Here is a 12,778-nt window from a genome sequence, read left to right as displayed (position 1 = left end):
CAATGCAGTGAAAGAATCCATGACTTTCATTCCAATTCAATGTAAATAATTTACTGCAAAAGGCTGGCTTTTATGGAGTCAACTTCTGCATTGTGCAGTTTTTGTTCTGAATCCTTAAGAATCACTAACAACTTGTAAGTTATCTAAACAGGTCTGAAAAACAGAAAAATCTTTGTGGGAAGGTTTTAAAAGGATGATATCCCCTTGAAAAAAAGTCGCATTAACTTCATTCCATTTGCTATATGCAGTGAATAAAACAAGATAGCTGAAGACGCGAAAGAAATATATTTTCACAATGCTGAATTTTTATAATTAGTATAACTAACTCATTATTACTTTTAAAAATCCTGGAGTCAGCATCTTTATAAAATGTATTTTCTGATTTGCTTATTCAGGTACAGCCAGGTTGCAGCTGGTCTATTTCTTTTGAAGGACACAACACTTAAAAGGCCCCAACAAACAAAAACATGAAAATCCATCACAAGCCATGTCCCAATGCAAACGCTTTTAATCTATTTCCTCCATTCCCCACTTCCAGCTGCCATTATGCTTCTCACAAAAATAGCAAGAGGTTTTTTTTTCCCCAAAGACATGAATGATTAGGAAAAGTTAGGTACTAGTCTCCTACAGAATATAAAATAGTGTATACCTCTGTCTGCATAGTCTACGGAACCCAGCTATGTGATTTGGTTTCTGCCACGGATAAAGTTTTACTATGGCACTTATTACATTGATTTTTTTTTCCCCCCAAGTGCTGCAAATTAAATGAAGCTCTTTGGTGAAAGTCTATTGAGCTTCACATTTTAAGCTTTTTTAAAAAAAATCTTCCTCATTAAATCCTTTCTTGCAGTATTTCACTGGAAATTATGCTTTTGATTATGATACAACTTCTTAAGAAAAGGTAAAGATACAGTTGTCTTCCCAATTACAGCTTTATCAGCACACCTTCTACAAAAGACTTATTTTTCTGTCTAATGGCAAGATTTAAACCAGGCACATTTTCTGTACTCTTTTTTTGTTCCTGTCTCATATTTTCCTTTTTCTTTGAAACCTGCCTCTCCTATTGGCTCTTTCCCAATGCTTTTCTTCTGTCTGCATCTCAAGCTTGGCTGCCTTTCTCATTTTGTCTGTTTCTCCTGTTGCTTCTTCCTTGCTAGGCTGATGCATATGTGAAGACTCATTCGCACAAAAGCAATCAGTGTCTAACACTCAGCATAGTGCACGGACGGCTAAAGGATGCTTGCAAATACTCAGCAACCAGGCACGGTTAGCAGCCAGGAGCAAAGCATTCACAGTGTGGCAGGGGTTTAACTCTTCAAACTGGTTGACTACACAGTACCTGTTTGTTGATGGGTGGTGGTTTCCTAACCAAGTATACTGGAAAAGCTCTGTTGAAAAGATCATTGCTTTTAAATCATCGGTGCAGCTGTTAGAACGAAGAAGAGTTAGTCTGTGGGGTTAAACTAGATCTGCGGAAAGGCAGAAAGGCTTAAAAATGACAACAGTGAGACCTGTGTTATCAAAATGGTAAAGTCGATACCCCAGTATCCCTTTTAAAGTCCATCACATGCTAATTTAGAAAGAGGTATTGGCTTTGTTTAACCCTTAAGGAAACCAGCGATTGAAATGACACTGGTCTGAGATCCAAGACTTGCTACATTCAGTTCTGGACCACGGCCAAAGAAAGCACTGCTAGACTGAGCGGCCAGTGACAATTTTAAAATCTGATATATCTAGCCACTGGAGCTAGACACTAATGCCTTATACCACCATGATGCTCAATGCTTTATACAATTACCATTCTAGCACCGGTAGACCCTAGATATCACATGCAAAAATCATGTCATTTTGATTAGCGCCTTGCTTCAACCTCCCCCCATTCTCATCAACTCAAATGTGATTTTTAGCAACTAACATTGTATGAAAAAACTAGAGTCGTTCTGAAATTATATATAATTTGATGGCTGAGTTTCCACGCTTCCAGGTGGCTGCAAGCATGAGGCTTTGGTGGGCAACAGGTCCTAACATCGCATCAACAGCAAAGAGGGGAAAAGGCAGGACTGTAAGAAGATCAACAATTTTATGCTTTGATCTGCCAGGGAAATAAAATGCCCTGGCAGAAAAGGCTACAAATAAATCCAAATTTGTACGCCATGCCAAGAACTGGTCCAGACTCAATGATCAGAAATACAATGCCAGTGCTTGAACACATATTATCAGGAATGGAAGACCACAAAACTTAATGCCCGATATAAATGACATTTGGTTTTAGGTCATCTTTAAGGGAAAGGAGCTGAACCTCTATGAAGTGGGAGTCAATTGGTATGAAGCAGAATACAGAAAAAAATGAAGCAAGAATTGAGACGGAAGTTTGACTCCCTAAAAGCTACCCACAAAAAAATCTCAGCTAACTGGGAAGAGACTCTCATGTCTTCTCCATCATATCCTTCTGACGTACCCCAGCACAATTACAGTGGGGAATGAGGGTCTAATGCAACTATAATAGACTATGAACAGTATTGCATGCACAAAAGCAACATGTTTTCTTCAGTCTTCCAGTCAGAGAAACAGGGATGGACTACCTGTGACTTCAAAAAGTCAGAAAAAGAAAGCAGTTGACATCAAGTGGTTACTTTTTTTAAAAAAAATATTATTATTTAAAATGAGGTAATAACAAGAGGCAGCAAGCACAGGTAGAAATTCATTCCAGGAAGCTTAAAAATAAGGTTACCATGGCACACGTAGGATTCACATTTCACTTTTCTTTGTTTTAATTATGGAGAATGATACATGTTCTTAAAGCATCAGGACCGAGGGCTCTCAACATTATCACAAAATGTAACAGTGATTATTATTAGCTGTGGAAAAGTATCTGGGCTTTCTCAACTGGCCTAGTTTCAGCACAGTACTGTTTTGCTTCAAATGCAATCAACAAATTCTATGAAGTTGATGTATTACTGCAAAATGTATGTTCTTTTACATTAAAGCATAAGAAATAAAGCATGACCATCATGTTTTGCAACTAATTTATTTTTTTCTCCTTTTTTAATCTGTCTTACAAGTTTACCATGACATTTTAGTGACAACAGGGCTAAAATAACTCAAAAAACAAAAAGGAGACTAATTAAAAATAGGCAGACAGCAAACATCATGATATATTGGCATAAAATTACTCCTTCAGTGTCCTTTGTAAAAATACTGCTAAAAACCCAACATTTGCCATGGCAATACTGAGTCAGATTGTTTTATAAAATATATAATTATCTATGCAGATCCTTGCAGTGCAAGCATTTGGTTAGTGCACGTTACTGAAATGAGGCATTCCATAGTTAAAGCAAGAAAACATTTTCTGCTTTCTCGGAACAAAATTTGTATCACTGAACCGAACTTCCAACTGACACAAATTACAGGTCTTGAAAACCTATTTGCCTTCCTCCCTTTCCCCCACAACGTCAGAAATCATTCAGTGAGCTGTTTCAGCATTTTTTACTATTGAATATATATGAAGGAAATGGCCTCTCTCAGGCTGGACAGGACTTTGCTCTTATCGAGCCTTTGGCAATGATAACTAAGACATCACACAAGCTGTTGGGTAGATTGTACGCTCTGAACACAACACCACCAGCTCTAGAGTAAGTGGAAATAAGAAGTTAGTTACACACACAGAACAGGCAGCTGTTTTAGAAGGAGGTTAGCAACACCTACTGGTCATGGTGCATAATGAACACTGTTTTGTTTTTTAAATTAACAATAAAAAAAGGCTTTTTCTTACTAAAGCACCTAGCTAAAATTACCTACGAAGTCAGTTTGTCACCAGAGATAATACTTCTAATTAGATCAACTGATAAAATTAAAAGATATTACCTCTCCCAATAAACCTTGTTCTGCTCATACCCTTAGACAGTCATGGCCACATTATTGCTAAAATACATCAGCACTAGTAATTTCTGAATCCCATCAGTAAATAAATATTCATAACATGAGCTGAGCTCCAGGCTTCGATATAAAATGGGACATAACGAGTCTTCCTGACAGTTCCTTTAAATGACTGAAAGATTTACATTATACTTCGTAACGTGCATGAAGCCTTCCTTCATTACTGACTAATTATCTTTATTGCCTACTCAAAGCAACTCAAATATTACGGACTGCACAATCTCAGCAGCAGCACGTTTTTATTTCTACTTTATAGAGATCTGCAAGCTATTCAAACAGCTTCTGCAATTCTTCAGTGTTTTTACGATGATTCCTTTAATCTGCAAAAGTAAAAGTTTTTCTTCCAAATTTACTTGGAGAATAACAAGAAAACATATACAACAGAGTTTCTTGATCCACCTCACCCCTTCAAAAAAAAAGGTAGGGCAATTACAAATAGCATTTGTAATTACAAAGGCATAGGCAATTACAAAGGTAGGGCAATTACTAATAGCATTTTCAGAAAACACTTAATTCAAAATTAAGATGTCCTCAACTATAAGTATTTTAAATCAGCTATAACAAACCTGCATTCAGCAGTTGTATTTAATGTTTGCTTTAAATTTTCATTTTAAAAAAAATTGTATTCATTATTTTAAGTTGTGTCTATAGGTCCTCTGATACACTAGCCTTAGGCATTAGAAGTTTTCCTGGTTCTCATCCAACTTTGGAAATAATATCTTCTTGCTTCGGGTGTTAAAAGGATTCATACATTATTTATAAGGACTGCTAAAATCTAACTCCTGGATCTAACTTGCAAGAGAAAGAGTATAAAAAGTTACATACAAAAAAAGCGCACAACTGTCCCCATTTCAATTTTTAGCCTCTCTTTCTATGTCATGTATCGCCAGACTGAGTCTGTAATACTCTCATCTCTCACTCTCCATCTTCAGATATTTGTCTACAGCCGCTTTGAGCCTTGTTGAATTTGATCCGTCTTGCATATTTTTAAAGTACGATTTTCCAAGTGAAAAAACCCCAACCCAAAATGCAAAACTGCCGGGTAACTTGTTATACTTCAAAGATGCTGGGATTTCTCTGACAGAATGGTGTTTGTTTACCTCCTGAAAAATCAGGCTAAAGTGTTTCAAGAAAGTAGTCAGAACAGGGTAGCTAAAATCCCTATTCACTTCTCAACGTCTTCTTCCTCTATACTTTTCTCTTTCTAATGTTGTCTACTTATATGATATTTACATTGTTAGTCTCTTCCTGGTTTAAGAGATTTCATTGTTAGATTTTAAAAACAACCCTTTTTACAAACTTCACAAGGGGGAGATTTTAGTACCTTCTTATCAATCCAATAAAATATTTCTGCAGTTTCACTGCAACTGTGCAGTTTCACTTCCTGGGTTATATTAAGACAAGAGACATTAAAATGCTATTGATCTATAAAATAACTATGTATTCTATGCAATTAAAGAAAACAGAAAAGTCAGGTCTACAGAGCTTCAGAAATACTCATCAGCATGAGTAAATCCTCACATTGTTACTGGAAATAGCGTATTTGTTCTGAACACACTAAACCCATTGTATCTGTCAGTCCTTTACACTTCAGATACCTGTTCCTGACTATAATTTCACTTAATCTAACTGGAGCACATAGTAACTGCATCTATCTAGCTGAGCATGATGTGTGAAAGACTGAACCTACACTTACTACAGCTTACTAAATCACTGAAAAACTGCCCCATGCGACATTTGTACCAGCACAGGAATGGTTTTCGTTCACCCAATAAGGTGATGTAATTTATGTTCATCTTTACACTGGGCAGAATTTTTACATATATTTCAATGTCCAGACTCTGAGACCTTAGTTCTTAAAAAAGAATAATATGCATAATAGAGCATGACATCCATTCTGTCCCCAAGGAAATTATAAATAAGTATCTTGTGAGGATTGCATCTGTTCGCTACACTCTTTTGGAAAATAAAGTTCTTCTGTCTGGGATTTTTGTACCCAGTCCACAAGCTTACATACATTTATTTCCCCACAAAGTATAGTTGTATGATGTTCACTATTCAAAGGAAAAGCTGGAATAGGTCTCATTTCTTAAACATTTATCTTATTAGCAATCAAGTCTCATGTAGCTGAAAAACAGAAAACAACAATTTTGCTTTTTCCACTGCCACCGTTAAAATTCTCAGACTAACTGCAGCTCGCAGCATTTGTATAGTTGGTTTTACTGTTACAGTGATCCTCATCCCCTGCCTCCGTGGAACTTCTACATGAGAAGGGGAAGGAGAGCAGTTGGAACAGTGATGATGAAACCCTGATTACATTAGCAAAGAGAATTAAAAGCAAGCACTGTGCCTCTAAATGACTCTTACGTCCTCATTTTAAATCTGACTTCATTTTAACTGGAAGAGGGTTGGTTTTTCTTTTTTTTTTTTAAGTTAGATTTGTTCAAAGGAAGAAGAAACAGCTGTCAGGAGCTGGGAATGCTGTGCCAGTCTTGCCAGCCTTCCTTCTACCTTTACCAAATTATGTAAGCTCTTGCAGTATATATAAGAGGGAGGCTAACGCATAAAAGGTAATGTAAAGCATTCATTTCTATTGTCATCCAAAAACTTAAAATTTAAATGCATTACAGAAACGCGTATTAACACAATGTATTCTGACACCAGTTAATCTTGGAGGAAAGTAAGAGTGCAAAATAAACTTGCCACAGCATTGCTACCTGTTTTGAAACCATGCTTGTGTAACACCCAGTGGGTCCTTTCTGAGCAACTGCTACGGGCAGCACAACTCAAACCGCTTGAGGATGCAAACAAATACACAAACACACAGGGACCAAAACTTAAAGCAAAGGATTAATTTCGCACCTTCTTGAGAGGAGACAATAGGTGGCATATAATCAGGGATGTACTCCTTCCTTTCTTCAGCATCTTTACTTCCCGGCTGAGGAAACTGCAGGACATTGTTCTTGCTGACGGGAAACGAAGGGATTTGATGTGCGAAAGTGACAGGTTCAATATTGTGTATATAATCTTCCAGCTCATGCAGGTTAACCCCCATAAGCTTGAAGGCATCACCTACATCATCCAAAATTGGATCTGTGCGGCCATCTGTAACAAAAAAAAACAACAAAAGAACAACGTTTTTGCAAAAATCCAGTTTAAAAAAATTGACCTGCAGATCTACACTTAGATATTACAATTCACCACAGCTCACCACCAGTAAGGGAGATTACTGTCCCACAGTTCTGCCAGGTTTACTGTTCATCGGGGTATACAACATTTCAGGCTAAGAACACACTCTCATTTAGAAGTGTTTTGTTTTGATCCATATCACTGTTTCAATTCATACCATTAAAGAACTGCATCTCAAGAAGCAACTCAAGCAAAATCGAGGGAGCAGCAACAGGCAGCTTTACCTGGCAACAGTCAATTAACACCGTGCAACACCACTTAAAATAGTTTTCAATTTCATAATGTAAATCCAAATGAACAAAACAGGCCCTTAATATGCAGAAAGTGCCCCTTTACCAGTATGTAACAGACCAATCATTATTTTTCAATCTAGAAGAGGAACAACTTCATTTTGTTGAACCAACTGTAGTTTACGGGTAGCAAAAAAAGAAGGTATCTCATGTATCTCTTGATAACAAAAATACTTCACATAGTATCTTTCCACCAGATGAAATCTACAGGCTTCATAAACTATGAGTCACTTTACCTACTGGTTAGATATACCTCCCAGATGAAACACCAGAATATTAAGTAGTAGTCTGATGAGGAGAGAGTATTTTATACTAAACTTCAGGGGCTGATTTCCTGGGGTACAATTTAAGTTTGACTCTACAGCAAAAATCTTCTTTTCTTTACGAAAAGCAGAGTGAAACCTTACTGGACAAGCAGTCAGGATCTTTATTTAATATGACCTCCAAAAAAACAGTGCAAGAGAGGATGCACTTTGTTCTATACATGTAATTTGGCTCAAAGATGTAAACTATGCAGCACAGAAGTCCTCCAAGTGCCTTGGTTTCCCTGACCTGACAAAGGGAAATCCCTCCGAAGGCCTCCGGAGGGAGAACTGGGCACCTGGCTTTGGCAGCCAAAGCACCACTTTGAGTCTCATCCTAACTTTTCATAACAACAGTAACACAAAAAAAGATGCCTTAAACCCCAAACACGATTTTTTTTTAAATTCAATAAAATTATACTGAATTATTAAAATTCTGTATAGTTGGCTTATGAAGATATTACATCCCTACATGATGATAAGCTGTGATTTACTTTAAAAAGTAATTATGGAAAACCAGCCTGTGCTTATTGAAGGAACACAATTGCTATTGTGAAGCCCCAGCTTTGGAGAACGGGGGGGATGCTCTTTTGTTTGTCCTTTAACCTAATCTCTTCTTGGTTTATCTTGAAGCCGAAGCAGTCGAGCAGGCTGGTTCTCACATCACTGGATGAATTCAAACCCTCAGCCAACTTACGCCTGCAGGTACATTTAGAAAATAAGAATTTTGTTCTAGAATTTCTCTTCTTAGTCTTGCAGTGAAGATAAGGGTAATACTCAGATTATGGTTTTGATTCTCGGCTCTGTAACACTGGCCTCTTGTGTGACTCTGGGCAAGTTGCTTGTGTTTTAATTCTCTCCACAGATAAAAGGGAGATCAGACCAAGTTATCGCCTCTTTTGTCCGTCTGTATTTAGAATGTGAACTCTGTACAACAAGAACCATCCTGGATTTTGTGTTTGTATAATATGTAGTACAAGTGCAATACCAGTTTCCCCTGCAGACTCTAGGAACAGAGAAATGTGGAGACTTACATAAACATAATTAAAGGAGGATATCACCACTCTGGAGTAATTATGAGATCCCTATAGTTATTAGGCAGACGGAAGAGTGTTTTATCCTTAAAAAATTAAACTTAGATAATTGACACAGCTAAGAAATTTTGCATTGTCACTTTCAGTTGTTCTTCTGACTATGAATATACCTTTGAACTTACTGAACCATTTTCTAAGCTGTCAAGACTTAACAGGTACAAGTTGGACAGCCAGTTAAAAAGAAAAACTTGGGGAAAACTTTTCAACAAGCCCAGAAGTAGAGCATATGTATTTCCCAGACACTCCCGAAATCACTGGCTGTGCTGTTTGCAGGACGGGGGGATTGATGGTGAGCCCCACAGCACTCGTTCCCAGGTGGGCATCGCCTAGACCTGGAAAGCATACCGACAGGCTCGGACACACACCGTGCTTGTGTCCAGCTTCCCTTGGAAGAAAAACCAAGCACACAGTCAGGGAAAATGCTGCAATAGGTTCTCCAGCTGGACAACCTGGGGCACAGGACTGCAAGATGCACCACAACATCTACCCTGTTACCGGGGGACAAAAAGGTGTTTCGAGTACCTTGCTCAGTGTGTGCCTCTTGACACCAGCACAGTCATGTACTCAGGGTGAAGGTTTAGTCCAGTTAGGAATTCCAATAGGAAAAGGCCTTTTCCTAGATCTGCACATGATCTTTTTAACCTCCAAAAAAGTGTACTAATGTGATTAGCAAGTGATAAATGCTAAAAAGGACTTCTTCCTACAAGTGCTTATTAAGAACACGTGGCAGAGAAGGAACTACTACGTGTAATTGAAGCATGGAAATATTTAAGCAACCATATCGAAAAACAATTATGTGTGTTAGAAAGCAGGTTCAAAAGGAGACCAAAAAAAAACCTGAAGAAGATTCAATTTTCCCCTGTGACATTTGCCTCCAAAGAGACAATGCCAAGTCATGAGATTGATTAAAAGCTAAAAAAAATTTTTAAACCTGCAACTGTCACAGGGATGAAAGAACTGATTGGTTAACCTCTTCTTTTCAAGAAAGAGTATCCTCAGTGGTAAAAGTGTACAAAGTTTCAGGTCTGTATTCATATCTGTATTTAAATCAAAACACTTATCAATTGGAAATATAGACAGCACAAAAATGCATTAGATGTAATTTCAGGTGATTCATCAAATAAAGGCTTGTGCCTTTATACTTTTATTTGAACAGTTTAGCATTCCTCTTCTCTCTCTGGTTTAATAAAAATTTGCTAAAATAGCAGAAGCCAGACACATGAAAGAGGATGCTGACAAACACGTAACACACTCTCTCCTGGTCTTTCATTTAGTCTTAGGCTTTTTTCTGTAAGTAAACGATGCAAAAAAAAAAAAGTTTAATTTGTGCGTACTGAACTTGTCTCAATATTCTTCAGATATTTGTGCTACCCTCAGTTTAAAAATTCAGGTGCTGAAGCCTCCCAGTAAAATAATTAATCCAATGTCACACAGCAAGTTAGTATCAGATCACAAACAGCTTTGGAGCTTTTGGTTTCCAGCCTCTTGCTGTTCCCCCATACCACAACACTTCAAATACTACCTGTTGTCCAGGATTGGGAAGAGATGGAAGGAGGTGGGAATAGTTCATCCAGCAAGTTACAACTCTCCTCCTTAGACCACAAACAGTGAACTGAGCAAGTATCTTTCTCATGAGCTTTTAAGCTGTACTATCTCCCTGAATGGGAACTGTGCTCCAAAACTGATATAACTGCGGCAAACAGCAGAGCTAAATTAAGACCATTTGGTCTCAAAACAGCTCACGAGAAACCTGTGGGAATGGCCATGCAGTTACGATACTCTCATCTTCCCTGTGCATGAAAACAAACACTGGGTGAGGAGGAATCTACACACAGAAATGGATCCCCAAAAGAGTACAGCACCAAAACTATGGGGAAGTAGAATCCACACTGAGCCAAGTATTTGGGTGGAAAGTTATCCAGCCCTCAACCCTGCTTCTCAGTGTCACCCACAGATGAACCTAGTTGTCCACAAGGGAAAACAAATCAAACAGAACGAGGGTGGTGCACTAACTCCCCTTCAAGCAATAAAAGCTTGCCTTTGGTTTCTGGGGAAAAGGAGTTTTTAGAAGCTACTAAAGCCTAGTTATTTTTTGCAAAAGTCACAATAATTCCTCCAGCCCTCCGGCAAACAAGCTGACCAATGCTCATGTCATCCAAAGACACTGGGAGGAGGTAGGTGGAGGTTAGGGAAAAACTGTCTTGCTTTCCTTAAATTCAGTCTCAGGAATAGCTGATTTACTTTTGTCAAAATCACCCCCATCACCTCCTCCATCCTGGCCCAAAGTCATAGGAATCAGTGAAAATTTAACAAGCGAGTAAGTACAGAAGAGCTTTTAGTTCCATGCCAGGTTTTTTAAAGGGTTTTTTTAGAGCTCTGTAATAAATACATTGAGAAAAATCAGTAAGTCACTACCCGTGCAACACGTACAGTCTATTATAAATAGCTCAGCATTCCCCCTCATGTCTACTATAAAAGAGATTTTTTTTTTAAATTTTATTTTAATCAGCAAATCATGAGGCATGGCTCCTCAGTAATTTTAGAGGCTCTATCACAGATTCCTTATGCTCCAGTACATCATACAACCCTGTCATGTATTAAATAGACTTATATCTACACTGAATAGTTACTCCAGGATAATTCTTTCAAGCAGACAACACATCACTTCCATCCAGCATCCACAAGAACAGTCGTAAGCATACACAGTAGATTATTTAATAAGTATATATGCCTTACTTGAGTGCACTTAAGTGGGGAAAAAGGGTCCTATTAGTGTAGTTACCAGGCAGGCAAAAGCATCTTCTTGCTTGCATAAATGTCAAGCAAAAAAACCAAGCTGACCTTCTTTACTAGTAGCCAGCAAGAAGTTAATTAGCTTAAAAATATCAACATTTAAGGTTATCAGGACATACAGAGGTACTCTTCTTATAATAAATGTTATGGGCCCTGGATAAATATTTGTTACAACAGTCACTCGACATCAGTACAGGGAATCAGCTCATTTAAACTGATCATCAAAACCTAATGCTTTGATAGACATTATTATTATATACTGGTAAGAGTGAAGTAACTAAAAAAAAAGAACAAAAATGAAAAAATGTACAAGGTAAATTTGACAATTAGAAACAAATAAAAATTTGGTTGATGCCAGGTCAATGCTCTCCACTGTGGTAATTCCCAATGAAAATACTGGTCTGCTGTTTGCATTCTCCAAAGCAGAGGTTTGCTATAATGAAGTTAAGTTTTCCTGTACTGGAGATTGTGCAGTGACATTGGAGCAGGTTTTGAGCCAGCTCTATCTTGGCAAAACATCTCACAAGATCTGTCATTTTTCCTTCCAGTTACAATGTTGTGCTCACCAGATCAGATCCTGCCTTTATATTAAAAAATGCAGTTGCATTATTAATATCAATTTTAACATATTATTTAATATTATTTATCTTTATATTTAATATTATTATATATATACACACACATATAATTAGTTTTAGGTAGTCTTGTGAGGAGCAGGGAGTTGGATTCGATGATCCTTATGGGTCCCTTTCAACTTGAGATATTTTAAGATTCTATGTTTACATTAAAATAATCTTCAAAAAAGTAGTCACATAATATGAAACTAAAGAGCAACTTTTAAACTTTATTTCCTCACTGTACTCAAATTTCAGCAGAAAAAATAACTAAAAAAACCCCTCACAGCATATCCAAGCGTATGCTCAACACTGAAAATTGAGGGAAAGAGTACTGAAAAACCCACTTCTAGATCCAAGACACTTCAAAGTTAATTATCTAGTTTATTACACTTCTAGTTTTAGCAGCAGATGATCTCAATTTGTTCTGCAGAAATATGCCCAGGTGCCCTCAGTGATTAAAGTTAAGTAGCTTCTACCTGGTTGTTTTTTTAAAGCAACGTAATAGAAAAATCAGGCTTTTGGGGACATAAACCATGGCTCCCCTCCTCATCCCTCCC

General features: G+C 37.5%; 1 protein-coding gene across 1 annotated transcript in view; it reads right to left on the bottom strand.

Moving 5' to 3' along the window:
• Positions 1-12,778, bottom strand: part of TAF3 (TATA-box binding protein associated factor 3) — a 117,051-nt gene that overhangs the window by 98,456 nt on the left and 5,817 nt on the right. The window contains exon 2 of the mRNA XM_072857501.1: positions 6,799-7,041. Coding sequence (XP_072713602.1) covers positions 6,799-7,041 — 243 coding nt within the window. The remainder of the gene's footprint in view (positions 1-6,798; positions 7,042-12,778) is intronic.

This window comes from Ciconia boyciana, chromosome 1 (genome assembly GCF_034638445.1).
Source record: "Ciconia boyciana chromosome 1, ASM3463844v1, whole genome shotgun sequence".
NCBI lineage: Eukaryota > Metazoa > Chordata > Aves > Ciconiiformes > Ciconiidae > Ciconia > Ciconia boyciana.
Note: the sequence above shows the minus strand (reverse complement) of the source record. Positions and strands in the feature narration are given on the sequence as shown.